The following is a 23,048-nucleotide window of genomic DNA, read 5'->3' as shown; positions in this document are numbered from 1 at the left end:
CTTATGAGTAAAGTACAAGTATCTATTTGAAGTCCCTTGTACTGAAGTAGATTTAATTCACTTTCCACCACTGTACTTACATAGCAATTTCGATGTAGGACTTTTACTCTTAATGTAGTATTCTAACAGTGTGGTATTAGTACTTTTACTACAGTAAAGACTACAGAATACTCCCTCCAGCACTGGGGACATCCATGCTGTTCGAGCCTCTTTGTTCTCCTGCACACACAGCAGGGAGACACATCTCTCCTCACGGTGCAGCTGCAGCCACGCTCCCCTCTCCTCTCTCTACATGCTACATCAGTCCGCGCAGGCGCAGTCGGCTCCTCTGTGCGCTCTACTGTTTGCATTGTGTCTGAACTGCCGGCGAGCTTTAAAAATATTATACCCACCGCGGCAATGTCGGGCAGGTCGGTCCGAGCTGAGACCCGGAGCAGGGCTAAAGATGACATCAAGAGGGTTATGGCCGCTATTGAGAAAGTACGAAAATGGTAAGAGGAAGAAGAGGAAAAAAGCTGGCTTCGTTATCTAACACGAGAAAGGCTCGCTTGTTGGGGGAGGAGAGGGAAGGAGCGAGACGGAGTGAGGGATGAAATTGAAAGAAAAAAGGACAATTTGTGAACGGGATTCACGGCAGATGTACTCGCTGCTCAGGTGCAGCGCGGCGCATAGAGCGGCGCAAAAGCCGGTTTATCAAACGTAGAACATGTACCCGGTGTTTTTTTCTCTCTCTCGCGCTGATTTTAACGGCAAGGGTTGAACCAGAAGCCATTTCGATGCAGTCACATGAAGCCATTGCTGCCCGTTGTTGAGTGTGTAGCGCAGGCGGCGGTTTTTGCGCCGAAACGTCCGATAACTCCTGACTCGGGAACAATTTGACGACGGCGCTCTTGAGTCGGAGTAGTTTAGTCCGTGTGGAGTTTTAAATTAAGCGCTTTGAGTCGCCCTTTAGGTCTGATAGAGAAGAAGGCTCGGTGGGGGTTGGGAGAGGGAAGTAGGCTACAGGAGTGCATGGCTGAACACGTAGTGACTCAGTGTTTAACGTTTAACTCACAAAAAGACAGATTTTAACCACATTTAACGGCTCAAGTATACACATATGTACTCTGAGAAGATAGTTCGTTATAGTGTAGGCGTTTAATCCCGCTCGGTGGTTCTATTTTAGCTATGTGAAATATTTTATCAGGTGGTTTAATCAAACGTCCCCAGGTCAAAGTCAGTTTACACTAAGAAGTTGGTACAATAACGTTATTTTGTATTCATAACAATGAAACATTTTGTCAAGTTGAATTTTACATATTGAGGCAGAAAGACACTTTATCAATTTGAATGTGTTTTTTTCTCCTGAAAATGCCTGTTATATATATTTTTAGACTTGTAGGCAGTGATGGGAAGTAACAAGCCAAGTACTTATACTGCACTTAAGTGATTTCAAATTAATCGTAATTTACTTTGGTATTATTATACTAATTTAACTACATTTTAGAGGTTAATATTTCCAAATTCAGATTTTACATATAAAAAATATCTAAGTATGTAAATGGCTAAAGCCACCAGTACATGGATATTCTAAATGTTCTCCAAATAACAGCTAGGTATACATTCATGTGGCCATAATAACTATAAAATATTGTTAAACACAACACTTTACTGAAGTGTGAGTAGGTTTTCTATGATTTTTAAGTACATTTTGATATTCATACTTATGTACGTTTACTTTAATAGCATAATTATTGCATGACTTTAGCTAGAAATGTACTTTTACTTTACAGTTCTTGCTTTTTTCTACTGATATATACTGAATACTTCCTCCACCACTACATTTATTGTTTAGTTAATTGACAAGTTGATTAGTTCTGACTATTTATTTTTAGTTTGTCATATTTTAAAGCAAAAAGGCCATACATTGTCTTTTTCCAGCTTCTCCAATGTGAATATTTGCTTTTTTTTCTTCGTCTTTTGTGGGTTTTGGACTAACAAAAAAAATACATTTGAATAAGTCAACACCAGCTTCAGTACATTCTGATGGATAGTTTCTCTTTAATTGACAGAATAATTGATCGTCTTGCAATTAATGGGCTAATAAACCAATAATTCTGAATTTACAGACATACAAAACAAAATGATGTTACAAATTGTAACATGCCATTGTCTTTATTAGGCAAAAAACCCTGTACAAAATACGATTTTATTTGCTTTTTCACTGTTGTCAAGTATTTTCAGTATAATTTATTGTACCTTTTTTCTTAATGTAATAGTTTTAGTCTATACAAGGACAGAAAATGTCCATTGAAACCTCCTAAAGCCCAAATGGATGTATTGGATTGTATTTTGTCTGCTGTTGTATAATTGTGTTTAGACTCCATTCATAACAACATTCTATGTTTCCAGCGGTGTTAATCACAACACTTTTCATTCAACGTCACATTTCTTTAACCACTAAGGAAAAATGCTTTCAGCCTGTAAAATATGATAATTAGCTCTTCTTCTCTGCTTATGTATTATTGTAGATTCTGGTTACAGGCTGTTGGTCGGACAAAAGAAGTAGTTAGACGATGTTATTATTGACTCTGGGATATTGTGATGGCAATTTTAAATACTGTGTGATGTTTTATAACTGAATGTCAACTTTTTGACATGATTGAGACATTAACATATTCAGATGCAGAACCAAGAATAAGCTTATTTAACTTATAGTGATATGACTTCAAAGAAAGCCTTGTTCTTTGTCATCTTTCCACAGTTTAATGTGCAGAATGACTGTCGGTCTTTGTTTCAGGGAGCCGTGTTCAGTTTTTTACTTTACATTACGTCTCAGTGTCTTAATTTAGCAGTAAGTGAATCTCTGGTGCCTCGGAGCCTTTGAGTCAGCTCTGTTTTCTCTCCTACACAGGGAGAAGAAATGGGTGACTGTCGGAGACACGTCCCTTCGTATCTACAAGTGGGTGCCAGTGACGGAGCCCAAATCAGATGATGTGAGTCCAGAATGTTCCGCCTTTGACTCAAGGACAAAATGTGATTTTATAATGCATGAACACACTTTCTAAGCTCCCTGCAGCCTTTTAGCTTTGTTGTTTTTTAAGACACATTAATGAACATTGATTGCCTTTGACTGTGTGTTTGAACACTCTGGTTTTTCTGTCACTGCAGAAGAACAAGAACAAGAAGAAGGGCAAGGATGAGAAATACGGCTCGGAGTTGACGACCCCAGAGAACAGCTCCTCTCCGGGGATGATGGACATGCATGGTGGGTGCTGACAGTCTCAAAGGATGAGGCTGGTTGTATTCTCTATTCTTATTATCGTCAACACATACCATGAAAAGACCAAAATATACATTGACTTCCTGTTTTTGCGTCTCAGCAGGAAGCCTTTGGTTTCTTCAGAAGACACAAATCTGTAAAAACAGGTTGACACTATAGATGTAAGAAAACTCAAACAGGAAGAAACAGTGCATTTGTTAGGGACTATTTTTTACCAGCAGATTAATCCACATTTGGTGCTCTTGTGGCAGCAGGAGGGTGTATATGTGATTTTAAGGGAAAAGTGTGTGAGAGTCACTGTTAATGAAGGAACATGTCAGCCAGTGTAACCAGTATAACCAGCAGTGATTAGAAATGTTCTGGTTCAGCCTGCTCATCTATATCAAACTAAACTCGCTGCGTTGAAGGCCGTTGTGTCCACACACATTTTTTCAGCTCTTGATCTTAAACGGCTGCGCAAGTATGCATGAGGGCGTGAGTGTTTCACAGCGATTACTAAAATTCAGGACCGTCGCAGGTCTAGTGGACTTGTAAAACGAAGTATTTAAGAAAAACATTCAGCATTACATCACTTGTGTTTGAGCATGTGCCTGAAATACCAACAACAATGGCGGAGCACCGGTTTGTTTGCATTCGGTTAGCACAGCGAGGCCTAATAACAGGTGTCAAATAACTGTATATATTGTTTATGTTTAACACTGTGAAAGGATAATAAGCTCACTACACATGCTCAGAATGTTCTTCTGTATTCAATGTATCATTGACATTAATTTTACCTCCTACTATTATCATGGCGTGCTTGTTTGAGCGTTTGTTTTGTGTTTTTGAGATGAAGACGTTTTGTAACGCTTTTTTTCCGTTAAAAAACATCAGTGCATATGCTGACAAAGTCTGAAGTAACACATTTAGCTTTTAGAAACCTGCAGACACCCTGTTACTGCCTGAAATACGACTGTTTTGAATACATTGTGAGGGGTTTTTACACTTCTTTGACAGTCAACAGCTTCTTTTATTGGTAAATTCAGCAAAGAGATATTTAGTTCAAGCTGTGATTTCTATCCAAACTTTTTCAGACAGAAATTTCTTAATGACAAAACATTACCTGGGTTATTTGTGTCTATGACCATTAAAAGATTAATATCACACTATTTTTCTGCCCTTTCCAGACGACAACAGCAACCAGAGCTCCATCGCCGACTCGTCTCCAGTGAAACAGGAAAACAGTTGTAGCACAAGCCCCGCCCCCGAGCCCACCAACGCGTCTCACCGCGAGAGCAGCGAGGCCAAGAGTGACCAGAGCCCGGACAGCAAGAGGGGTCAGACACACACACACACACACACACACACTTCTAGCTTGATGAGCAGCCAGCAGGTGTCATGACGGATGATGAGCGACTTCCTGTTTTTGTTTTCCCATCTGATCTCGTCTGTCTCGTTATCATCACTCTGAGAATCAGAATGACTTCTTCCTCATTAGTTAAATACGCACAGTTTACTGGAGGACGAGCAGCTGTGGCCTCGCTCGCCCCCTCGGGACTTCAACCGTCAACCTTGTTTTAGGTTTCCCTCACTCTCTCAGAAGCCCCTCCAGACACTGACCTCTATATGTTACTGTGATGACAGTTAAATGTGTGTGTGTCATGTCTGAATGTGCTGCACGTTTCTATAACACTTCTAAACGTCTGAGCTGTCAGCAGTCAGATTAATATGAATGATTTACAAATATCAAAGCAGATCTTCATCACAGTGTGAACAGAACGAAGCGCATGAATCTGTCTGTGCTGTTCATGTGACTTTGACTTCACATCCTGGTACTTTAGATGAAAGCTTTTGTCTGTGAAGCCGTGAGGATCACATCTCTCTGATGTCGCCTGGAATCTAAATTGGCCTCATTTAAAACATAATTCGATCAGCAGAACTAAAGTGTTGTTTTTTCCATGTGTGTGGAGCCCAGTCTGTTAAATCATGTTCGTATTTGCTTTCCTTTACGCCATGTTACCCTGCAGTTACTACAAACAGCCACACAGTGTCAGTAAAGAGTCAGAAAACAGGGTCTGAAACAGCAACACTTCCCCTGTATTTACATTGAGTCCTGTTTTTGCTGACATGTGCTCCCGTCCTGATTTAATGTGTGTTGGTCCTCAGGTAAGAGCACCCCTTCATCAGAGACCTCAGAGAGAGCACAAAGTGCCAAGAGAGACAGTCTGTCCTCGGGGGAGAAGGACTCCTCAGACAGCAAAGCCACTCAGGTAAGAACACTGGTCTGTTTTTACAGTAAACTCACCTGCCATCAGTTTGCTTCACACACACAACAAAAATACACTTTTTCTAACTCAACTCTACAAATTAAATAATACTAATATCATATTTACACAGCCCTCTTAAGTTCTCTTAAAGCAAACAAAGATAAAGTAAAAACAAACAATGAAACATGTGAAAACACAGGATCAAAATATTTAAACAAACTGCTTAAAAGTAAAGAAATAAAACGACCAAAACCCTTAAAGAGGTAAAAACCAGAATCAGTTAAAATAAAAGTGTTGAACGTTATGTTTCTCTTTTTCCACGATGGAAAAGTCCGTCTGATATCACGTTAGTGCTGCTCCGTACCAGAGCGCAGAGCGAACCGACTGCTGAGCTGAGCTGCAGAGTCTGTGCGTCACCTGCCTGTAAAATGCAAACAAGCACGCGACGCTGCTGCCTTCACAGATCATGTCGGCGGGATGAAGTGAGAGTATTCCTTTTATCGGCGGCACCTCGTCCCGGTGCACGTTAACACTGTGGCTACTTAGACGGACCGTTCACTGAGCGGACGTGTCGCAGTGTTTACTTTTAGCTGCTACAAATGCAGCGCACACACGCCGTGAGGTTGTGTGTGTCGACAGGAAGTAGGAGACGATGAGCTTTTGCTTCCAAAAGTTAGCATCACTGAGCTGATCGCGCTGATTAAACATACATTTTAACACTTTTAAAAGCGGTAGATGACAAAGCTCAGAAGTAGCACAACAGCAGCCCACAAGTCTGTTTGTGTTCATTCATAAAGAAACGTGTCACTCCACCTGAACTCTCTCTACTTTTTCATGCAGTCGCTGAACTGAGTATGTTAAAAGTAGGAGAGGAGTTCTGTTTTGTGAGAAGAAAATAGACTTAAAAGTGATTGTTTAATTGTTTAAATCACATGAAGTTATCGCAGTGTCACATCTTTCAAATATCGTGTAGCCATGAAGATACTCTTGGTTTTATGTGCCAAGGTTTTTCGGCACAGAGGTCACTCTCAGATTTCCATTAAACTTTTTTGTAAAAAATCAACAGCAGAATCTTAAAAACATAACCCAAACAATCTGGAAACTCAGAAAAAATGTTTCCGGAATAGATGCTTACATTTCAAGCCCCACCAACGTCTCTTTTCCCCTTAATGTGTCGGTTTTTAGGCAGAAATGTGAGACGGATCTCTTTAAACCAAAACAGAAAGAAAATACCCGAGTGTTTTCCACTTTCTCTGTCGCTGCTGCTTCTACAACTACAACCACGATGTGTGTGTCCTCGGGGCTCTCAGTGAATGTCGAGTGGGTATTTATAGCCTCATAGATACAACAGGACCTTGAATAACAACAAAGTGACTGCAGGGAGCTGCTGCCCTTGGAGCGTGTGTCACCACGGACCTTTTTATTAATGTAAAGTTGTATTTTACTTTCCTCTTCACACAGAAATGTTAGTAACGGGTTTATTTGTGTCCGATTGAGACTTTCTCCGTCTACAAACAACACTACAGTTACTGTCAATAGGAAGCTTATTGTCTTTATAATAAAAAGGTCAGTTTTAGCAATAAATCCTCTCCATTGTATACCACCTGTATTGATCCAGGTTGCATTATTTAATTAATTATATCGTAAGAAACTTTTCTTTTATATTGCTCTTAAGTGCAGAACGAATGTGAGGATAAATAACTAAATAAAAACGGTTTTCACAGGTTGTTTATATTAACGCGGTTGATTAGACCTGGTTAGCTCTGCTTGTTGTTAAGATCTCTGAAACAACTTGTGTGTACAACTTATAATTATGTGTGCATACAATAAAAATATATGTTAAAGGAGGGACAAACCAACCGTCACCTCCTTCAATTATTCACCCACTAAATCTCATGAAGCACTTGGACCAAAGGGTCAGTGAGCTTCAGCTTCATCCAGAGCACGAACACAAGAAAGTACTCTACCCTGAGCCTAAATGTAAAACCAGATGTTTCAGATCAAAGCAACCAGCTGTTATCAAAGCGTCTCCATCATGCTCCCAAACGTTGGGAGTTTCTGCTGTTTTCAACTGAGACAAACACGGTGGAGACATGGGTATTTCTAAATTGTGGTGTTACTATTAATTAAGTTAAAGGAAGATTTCAGTTTCGTGCTCTTTGGCGCACCTACTGGCGATAAAAAGGAATTACGGGCAAATACGTCCCAATTTAACCAGACGTCCACGGTTGGCTCCGGTTGTAACTCTTGATTTTCCTTGCTGACGGTCGCTTTCCTTTTCAGACTGTTTGCTTCATCTGAGCGTCGAGTTTGTTTCTTCTTCTTTGGATTTTCACTTCTTGTTGAAGTTGTATCTGTAGTCATCCATCTTTTCTTTGTTTGTTCAGCCATAGTAGATTACTGTTTACCCGCAACACTTGGCGAGAGCGGAAAAGCAGCCGCTTAGCTCCGCCTACCCTCTCTGGCAGACCAACCACTGCTGGCTGATGGAAATGCGTCACTAACTGGGCGCCGCTTGTCACTTTTTCTGCCAAAGTCGCCACAGACACCCAGTCCATCATAGTAATATAATGCAAATGCTTTCCTCAGTGGGCCACAGGCTCAATCACCACTGTGATAGTGACTTATCAGACATTTATTTACATGAAAATCTTTGAGATTAAGTTTTTCTTTCCACCTCGATGATTTGAAAAAGGCTAATGTGGTGTTGTTTGTGTTCCCGTAGGACCTGGAGGACGAGGCCCCGCCCAGCAAGAAAAGCAAAGCGGAGTCCTCGCCTCGGGACTTTGAGGAGAGTTAAATGTTTGTCTCCTTCACCCTCCTCTCTCCCTCCTTCTGCACCTCCCTCCATTAACTCTAGATAATTTAGGGCTAATGGACACACCAGCTCTCCTCCCACTCCTCTTACTCCCCCACCTCCCCTTTCTCTTTACCCAAACTATACCAAAGGGAGAATGGACGTCTCTCTTCCTCCCCTCCCTCCCCTCCAGTTTGCCTCCTCTGCCCTAACACTCCTCTGCCACAGAGGGAGAATGGATAATACCTCTATTCACCGGTCCCCTCCGTGCTTCCTTCCAGTTCTCCACTTTTTCACTAATGCCAAGAGAAGCTCTGAACCCGGGGCTGCAATCCCCCTCTGTGACCAGGGGGGCGGCGCTGTCAGCCGAGCTCCAGCCACCTCCAGGCCAGACCACAAACCCTGACCTGCACCTGTGACTTAAAGAGTTAACACTGGGGATCTGACTGTAGGACGAGGTTGATCCCGGGCGCTGCTCTGAGACCCTTTTTGATTACTGCTAACGGTTAGCTCAGAGGCTAACCTGGTCTCAGATCAGCGGCTGCAGGGGGAACCTCCACCCTAAGACCACGTCACTTCAATCCTCCCGATTCGCCTCCTGTTAGACTAATGTTCTATATTTGTTTAGGAAACGTTTAGGGTTTTTTTCTCAGGAGGGTCAATGCACTGTTATGGTATGTCACAATCGATCACAGATAGATTTGCTGCTGTAGTGGAAGTCTTTTTTCTCTATCCATGAAAAGTTCTCCATTCACATGTTTTGTAAAGAGTTAGTTTGTGGTTCGTAGAAGAAGAAGAAGACGGTACAGGTCACGATGAAATCTTTGGATAAGTAGTGAAGACGGCGTAGGTAGCGTAGGTCCAGACGGTGTGCCTTGAGTTGCTACGATTTAAATACACGTTTTAGGTCAAACAGGTTTTGAATCACAATTTTGGTGCCATGTTTTCTTTTCTTTTTTTTTTGCCTTACGATCGTCACTAATTAGCATTATTCGATATTTATATTCAATTACAGGTTTGTTGATTTTAAGGGAACGGTTCCGAACGTTTTGGGGGAATTTCACTTTCTTGCCAAGAATTCGATTCCTCTCTTGTGTCTGTACGCTAAAGCTAGAGGCCGGAGGTGATTAGCCTAGCTTAGCATATTGTAAAGACTGGAAACAGGAGGAAACTGCTGGTTTGTTTTTTCCAAAGTAGAAAAAAATAGTAGAAACTTTTTTTAAAGTTTTCTTCCAGGAAGTCACTGCTTCTGGGCAGGAAATAGTCCCTATAAAACATCCTTTTCAATATCTTGTTTTGTTTGGATTAAACAACATAAATACTGTATTTGCATATTGTTGAATTTTAAAGGTGCCAAGAGAAAAGATTTGGCGCACAAATTACACCCTTACAGGAAGTCACCGCCCCCAGCCGACACATAACCCGACTCAAAAACCTGATTTTGTTAGCCTTCTGCTTTTGTACAGATTGAACAAATGTACTCATTACAGAACATGTTACATTTTAAATAATATGCTTAAAAAACGAAGTCTAAAATTGTCCCTCAGTTAGTTTCTTTTCTTGCCTTATTGCTGAAACGAGCTAGCTGTTTTCTCCTGTTTCCAGCTTTGATGCCAAGCTAAGCTAACTGTCTCCTAGCTATAGCTTAGCTTAGACTGTAAACAAAGACCAGACAGGTAGCCTGGCTTCGTTCAAAGGTGATGAAATCCAACTATCAGCACCTCTAAATCGAACCCTACAACTATACACCCTGTAACTTTTTTGAAATGTAAGATTTCTTCCAGGAAGTTTCTGCTCCCAGCCAAGAAATAGTCCCACACAAAAACCTGAACCAGAACATGTTACATTTTTGGTTAATATGCATAAAAGAATTAAGTCTAAAAAGAAAAATGTTGTTTTTGCGCCAAATTTTGTCAAGGCAGGAAGCAGTGACTTCCTGTAGGGAGCTTATACAACTTAATATTGGTCCTCCAGTAAGGTTTACAAACTGGCTAGCTGTTTCCCCTATTTCTAGCTTTGATGCTAAACAAAGCTAACTGCCTCCGAGCTATAGCTTCTCATATTTACATTCCCTCATAAATGTGTAAGTGGTAGCTTAGCTTAGACTGTAAACAAAGACCAAACGGCTAGCCTGGCTTTGTCCAACTGTCAGCCCCTCTGAATCTCACGACTGTCTTCTAATCCGTACCAAAATCTAAGATGACGATTTGTTGTTTACAGGGGTTATGTGCGAGACAGATTCAGGCTAGATGTTTCCAGGCAGTTTGCTAAGCTAAGCTAACTGCCTCCTGGCTGTAGCATCATAATAAATACCCTACAGACGTGTCAGTGGTATCTATCTTCTCATCTAACTCTCAGCAAGAAAGCGACTCCAAAATGTGGAACTACTCCTTTAAAAGCAGGAGAGTTTAAACACTAGCCAGACGTACTGACCGCAAGTCTTCTGACAATTTTCACAACCATCAGAAACCATTGTCCGCTGGCCTGCGTCTACTTCAGGTGGCATTATGCTGCTGTATTTCCCCTCTAAAGTAGATCCAGACCAGTCGCTGGGACTAATTTTCCGATCACCCAAATTGAATCTCATCTGTGAACGTGTTCTGTGTATCACTACTCTCTCTGACCTACATGTTTCTGCAGCTCGACACAGAAGGGTCCAGTCTTTTAGCTCAAGCGTTGGTTCTAATCCTCCTTCAAGGTGCTGTCTGTTGGCTGAATCCAAACACGCGCGGCATCAAGATCTCGGTTTACTTGAACTTTGTAGTACGGATTCAGACCTATGACCTCTAATGTACAGCCTCACACATGTCACGTTTTGTTACATTGATTGATTTTTACTCGTGAATTTGGATTGGAATCAATTAAGGAACCAATGTCTTCATTACGCGACAGAGCTGCAGAAGAACTTAACGACACAGACTCACTCGATCAGATTCAGCAGATCAGCATTCACATGGATGGAGAGAAAAGAAACAAAAGAATTGTCTCAGTCAGAGGATGGATTAGCATATACCTCATTCCCAGTCCAGCAGCGCTGGAACTTAAAATGCTATTGTAATGACATTAACAGTTATAAACAGCATTATGTACACTCAGTTTGAAAAGAGATCTCACTTATGTTGTAGCTTCACCTGATTGAGCCGATTGCTTATAGTTTGCTCATAACTGTGTGTTTAAAAAAAGAGCTGTGAGATATAAAATCTTGTATGTTGTTTTTTTTTCTTGGGACCATTTTGTTTCACTTTAGATCTTGTACAGATTTATGGTTTGGTTTGACTTATTTATTCCATCAGTAGTGCTTGGTTTTTATCATGTCCAATGGTTTTGTTTTCTTAATAAAATTCACAAAACATGTTCGTGTTCACAGTTTGTTTACTGACCCGAGGAATACTTAAACCGTTTGTGCCTGCAACTGAGATTTAGGTTTTGGTTTGGGAAGAGTTCTCTGCTCGCTGGAGCACAAATATGAAGACATTTTTAAAATTGGACAAATCATGGGGCTGAAAATGTAGTTTTTGTTATACTACATAAGAAAAAATATAGATTTTTTATCTATTTTATTCTTTAAATCTGGATCGGAAAGATCTGGATTTGGAAATCCCATCTTTTGCTATCCAGGATCAACGAACCCATTTTCCTTTTGTCCTAGTTTTTCTAAGTAAAACTGGAGTGGATCGACCTGAAACAGACTAAAGCCGGTTTCCCAAAAAACTCAAAAAACCTGCTAACACTCTGCTTTGTTGCTTAGTGGGAAAGGTTACAATCTGCATTCAGACCCGGGTCAAATGACCTGGCGTGATGCTATGCTCCGTCGATAACTTCCGCGACTTCTCGTCATCTCAGCTACAACTTCTGCCCGTCTCCGTCCGAGCAGCGCTCGAACATCGTTCCAAATTTGTCACCGCTGAGTTTGATAAACAGACTGAATGAGTGATGGATACAATAAAGACCTAACCACCGTAACATCTTCACTGTTTAGTAACCCTGTCTCGTGCATGTTTGTGACGTCAGACGTTGACGTAGCAGAAAAGAGACCGACAGGAGGATACTTCACTGGCAATGGGAAAAGAGACAATCCGCATCTATAAGCGGGTCTTCTCGGGTCTGAAAAACCTGCGTCAACACGCTAAATTTAGGTGGGAAAGAGGAATTATTAAGATGACCAAATCTTGATTACCAGTGTCCTTAATGGGACAACATTCTACATATTTTGTCCATAGGGTGCCAAAATCCACACAAAATCAAAGTTCCTAACATTTTCTTCAAATCAAATATTTTATGTTAGCTCTTGATGCTATTTGGTTGATTATTTTATAGTAACAAAATCCTGTTTTTGCAACCTTAGTGTCTATTTAATCTGCTATGTCACTGTAGAGTATAAACTACATTATAAAAAATGTTTTGAGCAATTTAAAAGTTTTATCACATTTCGTTCCTTAAATCCTGCCTGATTCGTCCCCTCTGCTGGGATCAGGATCATCCAGATTATTTGGATCAAAGTTCCAAAACGTACTGAAAAGTGTTGAACACAAACTGGAGGTTTGATCCAGATTAAAACCCAAACTAGATAACCTGATCTAACAACGTGTTTTTTAAAGATTGGATCCAATTCGATAGTTGAAGTCTGATCAGATTACTTTTGAACAACAGGGACGACTGATAAAAGTCCCTGCTCAGACTGACATGGAGAATAGCTGCTGAACATAGGGAGCAATCAAGCAACCAAAGAGGCACATATTCTGGAGGGAAAAGTCTCCATACAGAGATTTGCTAAAAATAAGTCTGAATTTCTGAAATAAACCTGGCCAGAAGGATCTAATAATAAAAGTGGATCATGCTCTTTGTACCTCCGGAGCCTCTGAGGAGAACCAGTACATCTATCTGGGGGATAAAACTATAATGAGCAGAGCAGCAGCTAATTAACAACGTCCTCAGAGCGAGACAGAAGAGGCCAGAGCTTCAGTTAGAGACAGAAAACAGGACAAACACAAGCTTTTCTTTTCTTAGTATTTCTATTGGACTGTTCAGGAGTATACAGTACATAGAAAACAGCGACTTTTACACCACGTCAACATCTGTAAAACTGGTTTCAACAAAACCACTTCTACATGGTGCCATATAAAACAGTACACTAATAATTAGACGCATCACTTATAAAGTACACAATGTTTATACAAATCCTCTTATTGTCCCTGGAAACCTTCGTGTACAACGTCAATCTTATCAACAGGGCAGAAAAATAAAATGTAGTACACGTAAAAGCTATATTTTATTTCCATGGCACTGTGTACACTTTGATCAGAAGGAAGCCTCTGATTAGTATTTACAAAGACGAGTGTCAACGGTTAGTCACGTCATGTATTATCTGTACACTGTTACACTGGAAGATTCAATATGATCCAATATTGTGCTCAATAAGTCGAATACATGTCGCTGTATCGGGGTGACAGTTTAATATCCTGGGAAGTATGCTTCTATGCTTTCTGGCAGGGTGAAAATGAACACAACTCTCATATATGTATGATAGACATAATGCTAGAGCTAGCAGGCTATTAGCCTAGCTTAGCATAAAGACTACAAGCAGTGGTAAACAGCTAGCCATAGTTGGGACTTGCGATATTTTAACATAATAAAATAAAATCTACGCAGAAGAACTCCTTCTTGTTAAAAACTAGCGCCTACCCACAATGCAACTTGAAAGCCAACAGTTCCATCAGGGAATGGAGTGTAGCTACGCTAGTAGCGACTAATGTAGCCTTGAGCTGCTAGCCTCAAGCAGAGATGTTTGCTAAACTAGCGCCTTTCTAACTTCACTCATCACGAAAGTCTTTAGCTCCAACTGACGATGACTCATGTGACATCACCTGAGGCAACTCAATACATTTTATGCTGCTTACTTTTTACACAAAATGCTCTTTTGACTTTTAAAAAAATCTGTCAAGTTTGTCGTTTAAAAACAGTATAAGGCTAAAGCTAACAGCCGGTTATGCCAAACTTAAAGTAGAAACAGCTAGCTTACCACCGATGATGACTCATGTGACATCACCTGAGGCAACTTGTTGGATTTCATGCTGCTTTCTTTTTGACTTTTAAAAAATGTAAATGTTTGAAATCAGTGAAGTTTGTCCTTTAAAAACAGTAAAAGGCTAAAGCTAACAGCCGGTTAGCTAAATTTAAACTGGAAACAGCTAGCCTACCGCTAACATAAGGCGCAAAATTAGCATATCAACGCCTTTAAATCTCACTAATGTGTATGTGTTAAATCTTTATAAACATTAACTGAAATTAACTTATAGCTGTTTTCCCCATCAACAAACTTTGTGCTAAGCTAAGCTAACCTGCTGTAGATGCATATTTAGCATGCAGTCATGAGAGTTGCAGTTGTCAGTTTGTCTGATTCTGCGCTCTGATGCAAACAAGCATACTTCCCAAAATGTCAAACGTGTGCTTTAAAAGATGGCGGCACACAGAATCGTCTGTTCTGATCTTTGAGATAAATTTTGTTGTGTCATAAAGTTAAAGTGTGTTTCTGCTGAATCTTTAAAGTGGACAGTGCAAACCTTTGTTAATAGAGGCTTCTATAGTTTCATCTGCTTCCTGTTACATGAGGCAGATGCATTTTAAAAGCCCACCTATACTACAGTAGTCCTAGTACAGACCATACACCTGTCATCAGTGCTAGCTTATTTTCCTGTAGGAGCTTCACTGGTTAGTGAAAGATTAGAATAAATAAACAAAACTACTTCATTATTTTTGTTACTACAACAAATCCTTAGTTACTTCCTGTGCTATTATTCGAGGACATTAACCTGTGTGTTACAAAATAAAAGAACAGTAAAAATGTTGAGATTTGAAACAGCTGACAGAACAAGCTCACGGTGAAGTCCATTTAGTTTTTTTGGGGGGGCTTATGGTTTTTCCACACTTTCATGCAAATGTAGATCAAAAGTTTTACTTCTTAAATTTGTGTAAAGTGCTCGGAAAAATACAAAAGTTCCAGGACAGCCAGGAAACTCGGACGAAGCTGGTGTGAGTATTTTAGTGAAAGCTCCAGAAAGGATATTAAATGGACCGTGTGGTGAGATTGTTCAGTCACACACAAACTGTTTTAAAGCCACGTCATATGATGAAAAAGTTAATATATAAACTGACCAAAGTGTGTTAAATATGTGGAGTGTCCCTTTAAATCTGTTTCCACGTACTAGCTTTTTCTGCACACGAGTTTACTCTGTTTGTAAAATCAGGGTAAACTGGTTCTGCTGATGAGGAGGATGGACAGAGAGCTGCAGTGGAAAGAAAGCTCTGGAAAAAAGCTGGTGACCGTGGGAGTTTACATTTTCCAAAGCCAAGTTACAGAGTGTTAGAGGATTAGAAAAAGGTTAGCATGTATGTTTGTTACTAAAGAGTATCAGGGCCACTAAAAGAGATTCCTAATGTCTTGATAAAAATGTTGTGTTTGTTCAATTCAGTCATAATAAAAAACTATTTCTTATGAAGTCAAAATATTTTGTGATCAAACTGCAAAACATTTTGTGTAAAGTCAGAACTTTTCTCAAATAGACATTAGTTTGACAAATAGTCATATTTCTGGTCTCAGTATTTTGAGAAAAAAAACCATTTTTTTAATTGAATAACATCTTAAGGAAAAAGTTTTATTATTCAACAGATAGTTCAATCCAAGTAATCTGATTGGATAAGCGACTTTTCACTCTGTGTATCACTCCGCCTCAGCTGGTACCTCACACAGCAGACTCTTATTTCACTGGCTGATGACCAATTAAAACTGATACATTTAAATCATTCAAAGTAGCTGCTCTGTGGTAACGTTAAGACACAAAGTAGCAGAGTGCAGTAGAATGTTTGCGTTGCTCGGCAACAACAGTCCAGTTTCAGTTCAGCTGTGGAACTAGTCGAGTTGATGGAACAAGAAATGATCGTTACTTTATAACAAAACTGCATAAAAGCAACATCACACTCAAGGTCGTGATGTTGTACTGAATATCATCACGACCTCAAGTGTGATACTGCTTAAATATTTTGTGTGAAAATTTTAATATTTCATTAAAATTCTTTGGAAGCAGTTCCTAAAATAATCAGACACTAATATTTCAAGTAAAAGTGGTTTTATATTTTGAATATTCTTTGTGTTTCAAGAGAAAAAGTCTTAACATTTCTTAAATTAGTCTGCAACACCCTGATAAAGATATTAATTTTCTATATTTCTTGAATAAAGTCGAAATATTTTAGAAATAAAATCTTAAGAAAAAGGAAAAAGTTTTCCTGTAAAGGACATAGTTGTAATATTTCATGATTTATTATTTCATGATTTATTTCGTAATTTCATAATATCGTCGTACGATCTTCAGGAAGAAGTTTCCTTGAATAAGTCGTAATATCTTGAGAAACTTTTTTTCAAAATGTTTTTTCCCTGATAGTGGCCTCAATACTCGATCGTAGGTCGATAAAGAAGAAGGACTTTTATTATGAAACATATAATATTAGTAAAACGTGGCAGTATCACTCTCTGATTGGTTGGTAGCCGTACAGACTGAAGGTGCTACAGTAAACAGGAATGTCTGAGAGGTGCTTCATTTCCCTTCTCTTTCTTCTGTGCTTAATTCTGCTGCATCATTTCTTTTGCTCAAAAACGAATAAAGCCTAAAAAACGACGTGAAACATCTACGATGCTTAATTTAGAAACAAACTCAAATCAAACGAACACGTTAAGAACGACGAGTGCAGAGGACGGCTTCCTTCTGTTACAAACATCGATATTGCACCAAAGCAGCATATTTGGACGAGCATTCGCCTTTAGAGACATGAGCTGCAGAGTAAAGGATCAGAACGGTGGCTACCAGTGATATGCATAAATACAGTATAAAAATACAATATGGTAAAATCTGTAGGGGTGCAGTCAGGCAGGTAAAAGGTGAGTTGTGTTTAAGGGGAAGAAGAAAGAGGAAGGAGGAGAGTTTTTGGAGCTACTAGAAGGTCTGATCATCGTTGCAGGACTCGGTGGCGTGTCCGAAGGCCTCGCAGATGTCGCAGTACGGCCGCTCGTCCGACGGTTTTCCGTGATAGGTGGTGTGGGGAACAGAGTCGGGGCTCTGGGCCTGAGTGGGACAGTCCTCCGTGTCGTGGAGGTCGAAGCAGTCGCAGATATCGCAGAAGAGACGGGGGGTCGTCTTCTTTTCCCGCTTTGACACGCCTTCAATAAATCTGACAGAGAAAAGAGGGAATGGTTTAGACCGGTTATAATCTCTATTCCTCCTACTGCATGCAAATCTTTTTATCGTATGTTATAAGCTGTATCTCTTACCCATCGGTCCCGTCGTTGCCATTGAACTCAGACAGAGCGAGCTTCTTCAGTTTGATCTTCAGCTCCTCGTTCTTCCGCTGCAGGTCCACGATCACACTGTTCAGGAAGTTGATCTGACGGAAACAAAGACACAAGTAAGAACAAAGATCCCTGAACACACACGGATTCGACAGCCAGATTCAAATCTCACCTGTCCTTCAGCGAACTCCTTCTCCTCCCTCAGCTGCTCCACAGCTGCAGAATCACCTGCAGAAGGAAACCAGGAAGTGGATTACCAACATAAAGTTCTTCTTTCCAGAATGACGTAAACGCTCCGATCATCGTCCTCTCACCTGAGGGTGGAGCTTCCCTGTCTCCGTCTGAAGCCTCTGTTCCCATGAGCCTTTGCTCTAGACTGTGAACACGTCCCTGCAGCTGAGCTTTGTCTCTCTCCAGCGTCTCCACGGCCGACTGCAGCGTCTTGGCCATGGCGTTTTCTCCTCGTAGCACGGCGATCTGTAACGAGGCAGAAGATAAACTAACACCTCTCATACAGCACAGAATGAGGTTTTAAAGGGTGATAATTTAAGTGTTTGTACCTCGTTCCTCAGAGTCTCCAGCTCCCGGTCTTTGTCTGAGATTAAGGCTCCAGTGGAGTTCTGGAAGTTCATGTCGCCCTCCGTCTCCTGACTCGAGTTTTCTCTGCAGAAAAAAAAGGAGGATTTAAAAACCAATATGTTCTCCTGAAACTTCCTCACACTCAAACTTGAGGCCATCTTTGTTCAGACAACAGCCAAGAGGAGAAACAAATGTTTACCGAGTGGAATTATCAACATCACCTCTCCATTTCCACTGGGGTTGGGTGGACAGTCTTTGTTTGATTTAACACTGGCCTTAGACTGTCCTGTCTCTTTTGTAAACAAACATGTCTGTCCTCGAAACAACAACAATACATTACAGACGGTATATTAAATCCTGTATTGTTGACATCAGTGTTTGCTTGCTTGCAGTCTTCGTCTTAACTGCCTTTGCTGGTGTGTTTCTATGTTTTTTTCAGGGCCGATAAATTAAACCAATACAGAAGAGCCAAAAACTGCAGTTCCTCAAATGGCCACTTGAGGCCGGCTCCAAAGGCGAGTCAATCCCCATCAGGCTCCATGTTAAACTGCTGAGCTTTACAGCAGAATTAAACAGTTTTGGTCTCAATTCATGACAACTGTACGGCCACCGATCAGCCATAACATTATGACCGCCTGCCTAATATTGTGTAGGTCACCTTTAGAGGCCAAAACAGCGAGGCATGGACTCCACCAGACCTCTGAAGGTGTGCTGAGGTATCTGGCACAAAGACTTTAGCAGCAGATCCTTTAAGTCCTGTATGCTGCGAGGTGGGGCCTCCATGGATCGGACTTGTTTGTCCAGCACATCCCACAGACGCTCCATTGGTTTGAGATCTGGGGAATCTGGAGGCTGAGTCAACACCTTGAACTCGTCGTGTTCCTCAAACCATTCCTGAACCATGTCTGCAGTGTGGCAGGGCGCATCATCCTGCTGACAGAGGCCACTGCCGTTAGGGAACACTGTTTCCATGAAGGTCTGCAGCAACGTTTAGGTAGGTGCTACGTGTCAAAGTAACATCCACATGAATCAGGACCCGAGGTTTCCCAGCAGAACATTGCCCAAAGCATCACACTGCCTCCGCCGGCTCGCCTTCTTCCCATAGTGCATCCTGGTGCCACGTCTTCCCCAGGTAAGCGACGCACACGCAGCAGGCCATCCACATGATGTAAAAGAAAACGTGATTCATCAGACCAGGCCGCTTTCTTCCATCGCTCTGTGGTCCCGTCCTGGAGATGCTCTGACCCAGTCGTCTCGCCATCACAAGTTGGCCCTCGTCAAAGTCGCTCACATCATTACACTTGCACATTTTTCCTGCTTCCAACACGTCAACTTGGAGGACAATAGGTTCACCTGCTGCCTAACATATCCCACCCACTGACAGGAGCCATTGTAGCGAGATAATCAATGTTATTCACATCACCTGTCAGTCATAATGTTATGGCTGATCGGTTTTTACTCCATCAACCAAAACTATCAGAAAAAGAGGATTCAATTGACATTTAAGACCAAGAACGTCTGAACTAAGAATTTTGCCTCCACAATCAAATCCCATCAGATGAGTGACGCCCAGCTGAGGCCCCGTCAACACCTCCGTTCCTGATAAATGAGAGTGGATGTGAAGCAGGTCGTTTCTCTGAATCACATCTCCTGTCTTATTCATGTTTACCTGGCAGCAGTCTCTCCCCACAAATCTCTTATTTCTGCTCTAATTGCTCATCACCTCTCCTTCATTTCCCTCCGGCTAACGCCACAGATCTGTCAGCTGCTCCTCACATCCCTCCTCCTTCGCTCGCTTGCTCACATCTTACATCACAATCCCGCCTTTGATCCACGACTGTCACCGGCCTCAGCCGTCTATCATCCCCTCTCTATCAAACGCTCTCTCTCAGCTTCACTCTCAGCTTCACTCGCTGCTCTGCGGTGATGGTGGCATGTTTTTAATCCTCTGATTACTGAGCTGAGACGTGAGAGACGAGAGAGGGCTTAAAATAAAACCAAACAAACACAATGAACAGATGTACAAACTTAGAGCACATTTAAAAGCATCGGATGTGAAACAGTCTGTCCAGAATAAACCTGCTGCCGTTCAGACACAGTCAGCTGTGGAAGAAGTACTCTCATCCCTTCTTTAGTAGTATTATCATCAAAATGTACTTTCAGCAAGTACTCATTATGCAGAACGGTTATATTATCACAGAACAGATCTTAATGTTTCTCTGTTAACAGGGAGCCAGTTTAAGGTACAAATAAATCATAACATATGGGTGCTATAGACTGAATATAAGGTCTGAAAAGTGAAGCCAGTGTTGTAGTTGCGTCCTGATTGGACAGTTTAGCTCCCTCTGATTGGATGGTGTGTACAACGTGGAAGCGAGCTGATTGGCTGGTTAGCTGAGGCGTAAAGAAAGGTCAAAATCCCTGCTTGTTCACACACGCACAGAGGAAATGTGTGTGTCTGTAGCTCAGGCTTTGTGACATCTTTAACGTGTAACTCCACCCTCTGCACAAGTTTGAAAAATGCTCAAAGTAGGCAAAGGTCTGAGAGGGGGGTGGGTGTGTCCGGCAGCTCAGTGACGTCTCCTCCCCTGGCCAGAGAAAAATGACAGAGTCACGAGGCACACACGCCACAGAGGGCTGTTTCGAGGTCTTTCCAGGCCCCACTAACGCCTGAAGCCGGAGCTGTCGGAGCCGAGGCAATGAAAGAGAGAATGGCTGCAGTCTCTGAGTGGTAACGTAACATTAGCTAGAGGGCTAAAGTTAGCGAAAGTTCGAATACGTTATAAATCTATGTAATTACAACGATCGTTTTTGTAGCTACTACGTAAAAGAGTGAGACGGGGGCCGGGGGGGGTACCTCTGATTGGCAGACGTTTACATTCTTTTTTTAAATAAATGTCATGATGTAGTTTTGTCCCAAACGGTCGTCTCTACGTCACCATCGGCTGGCGAGGTCCAGGGCTGATTTATAACCGTAAATTTGAGACATTTCCAACCCATTAAATTATAAATATTTTGATACATTTGGTAATAATAGTCAACATTAACACCAGCATTGATGCATTTCACCACAGTACAGCAATATACTTCAGGTTACAGCTCAAAAACATGTTTAAGCGTGCAGTCACTCTTCACATTGAAAATATTGTGGCCACAAACACAAAACAGTTTCTGCAGCTACAAAAACTTTGACACATTTGTAAATCTTATGTGTGCATTAAATATTTACAAATTCACAAACTTGAATGTGAGGACACTTTTTTTTTAACGCATTCACAAATGTAGCTGCTAATTTTCTTTACACGCACACAAGACAGTTGAAATACAGCTGCAGGCTGTGAAAGTATTTGTGAACATTATTATTTTGACTCCATATCTACTAAACTACCAGAACTACATAACGCTCTATTAGCTTGTTATGAACCGTGTTTAAATGCTAAAGGCTGTTAGCATTGATGAGCCGGTAAATAATGAATCTAGAGGTGGGGTTGTTAACTTTAAGCCCTGCACACAAAGTGAATCCTATTTCACTCTCTTCAGTATCTAACATCACAAATATTGCCTGAGAGTTGCTCTCAATTAATTGGACTCTCTGATTGGCAGTTAAACATTTAGAGTTTTATTTTTGTTATTAAAGGATGCCAAACAAGAACACGCAGAGGGTGCCAATGGAAACTAGCTTTCTCGCTCTCTCTGGTGCTTTTACATAATTTTGAATGATTATTTATGCACATTGTCCCTTTTTTAAAATAAATAGTGTTTAAAAAAAACAAGAATTACTTAAGTTTTAGAGTGCTAACAACTAAAAGTGATGTTTCTCTTTAATGAAAGTGAAGCTGGAGTAGAGAGCTGTGACGTCTGAGCGTGTTAAAGAGTCAGAACGTGACTGAAACAAAGAGCAGAGACAGAAAGAAGCTGCGTTGTCGTTTCTTACCTGGTCTTCATGTCTGTCTGTTGGCTGTTCCGCTCCTCATTGTTCTGAGAGACAAACACACACAGATAGAGAGGCATTTAAATAGAAGCTTAACCAGTCTGAGCTGTAAGAGTTCATTCACAGCGGGACGTAAATCCTCACTACGCCGAGACCTTTTAATCAGTTCACTCCTGAATCTCCTCATCGATAACAGGATGAAGGATCTGTGAGCAGTTTGTGTAAGAAGAACATTTTGAGGAAAGGTCGTACCTCCTCGAGATGCTGAGACTTCTGGGAGGCCAGCTTCAGCTCCTCACTGCGGGGGGGGGGGAGAGAGAGGAGAGGTGAGGACGCTTTAAGATCTCTGTGATATCTGTGGGACCGTCACGGCTACAAGATTAAATCTGGACTGGTGCCACATCTGTTAAACATGAACACCAGCATGACACACACTCACATGCAACCACAACAGACCTGACTGTTTCACCTGCTTTGATTTTGTGCATTTACTGAAGTATGATCCAAAAACATTCAGTTAAAAGATGTGACTATGAGCCCTGAAGTGCTGAAGTCTGATAAACCTGGATTACTTTATTATATTTATTTATCTGGCAGGGACAGAGAATGTTGATCAGTACAAAAGTACAAGATGCAAACAGGCCGGAGTTAGAAGGAATGCTAACTTTAAAATGTATGTGACTGAAAAGGGTCAAAGTTATGACAATTTCTGTGGTTTCAATTTCAGCTGCAAGAATTGGTCCTTTAAAACGCAGAGTCCATAATCGGAAAAATAATCAGCAACTATTTAAAGCATCGATTAACCTTTCTGAAAACAAACAAAGGTGTTTTCAGCAGCTCAGATATAAGGATCTTTTCGTCTGCTTTGTATCTCTGTGAAGTGAATATGTTTGTGG

The 23,048-nt window shown here is 41.1% G+C and overlaps 2 protein-coding genes across 4 annotated transcripts in view; one reads left to right on the top strand and one right to left on the bottom strand.

Annotated features, from left to right (window-relative positions):
• The first annotated feature begins 330 nt into the window (after window positions 1-330).
• Window positions 331-11,616, top strand: bcl7a (BAF chromatin remodeling complex subunit BCL7A). Of its 2 annotated transcripts, XM_069673923.1 has the most exons (6): window positions 331-491; window positions 2,894-2,975; window positions 3,151-3,247; window positions 4,429-4,578; window positions 5,408-5,511; window positions 8,234-11,616. In XM_069673923.1, the coding sequence occupies exons 1-6, from the start codon at window positions 400-402 to the stop codon at window positions 8,306-8,308; spliced, it is 600 nt and encodes a 199-aa protein (XP_069530024.1). In that variant the 5' UTR covers window positions 331-399; the 3' UTR covers window positions 8,309-11,616. The 2 variants fall into 2 exon arrangements, with proteins under 2 accessions (XP_069530024.1, XP_069530023.1); XM_069673922.1 differs by lacking the exon at window positions 8,234-11,616 and having other exon boundaries at window positions 5,408-5,817.
• Window positions 11,617-13,298: 1,682 nt separating this feature from the next.
• clip1b (CAP-GLY domain containing linker protein 1b) overlaps window positions 13,299-23,048 on the bottom strand; it is a 49,749-nt gene continuing 39,999 nt past the window's right edge. For both annotated transcript variants that reach the window (XM_069673576.1, XM_069673577.1), the window contains 7 exons: window positions 22,405-22,450; window positions 22,156-22,199; window positions 18,203-18,305; window positions 17,957-18,119; window positions 17,815-17,870; window positions 17,625-17,737; window positions 13,299-17,524 (listed from right to left, as the gene is read on the bottom strand). In XM_069673576.1, coding sequence (XP_069529677.1) covers window positions 17,290-17,524; window positions 17,625-17,737; window positions 17,815-17,870; window positions 17,957-18,119; window positions 18,203-18,305; window positions 22,156-22,199; window positions 22,405-22,450 — 760 coding nt within the window. In that variant the 3' untranslated portion in view covers window positions 13,299-17,289. The remainder of the gene's footprint in view (window positions 17,525-17,624; window positions 17,738-17,814; window positions 17,871-17,956; window positions 18,120-18,202; window positions 18,306-22,155; window positions 22,200-22,404; window positions 22,451-23,048) is intronic.

Source organism: Semicossyphus pulcher, unplaced genomic scaffold (assembly GCF_022749685.1).
Source record: "Semicossyphus pulcher isolate SPU_LCO1_2020_fin unplaced genomic scaffold, fSemPul1.0.p SCAF_22, whole genome shotgun sequence".
In the NCBI taxonomy this organism is placed as follows: domain Eukaryota; kingdom Metazoa; phylum Chordata; class Actinopteri; order Labriformes; family Labridae; genus Semicossyphus; species Semicossyphus pulcher.
Note: the sequence above shows the minus strand (reverse complement) of the source record. Positions and strands in the feature narration are given on the sequence as shown.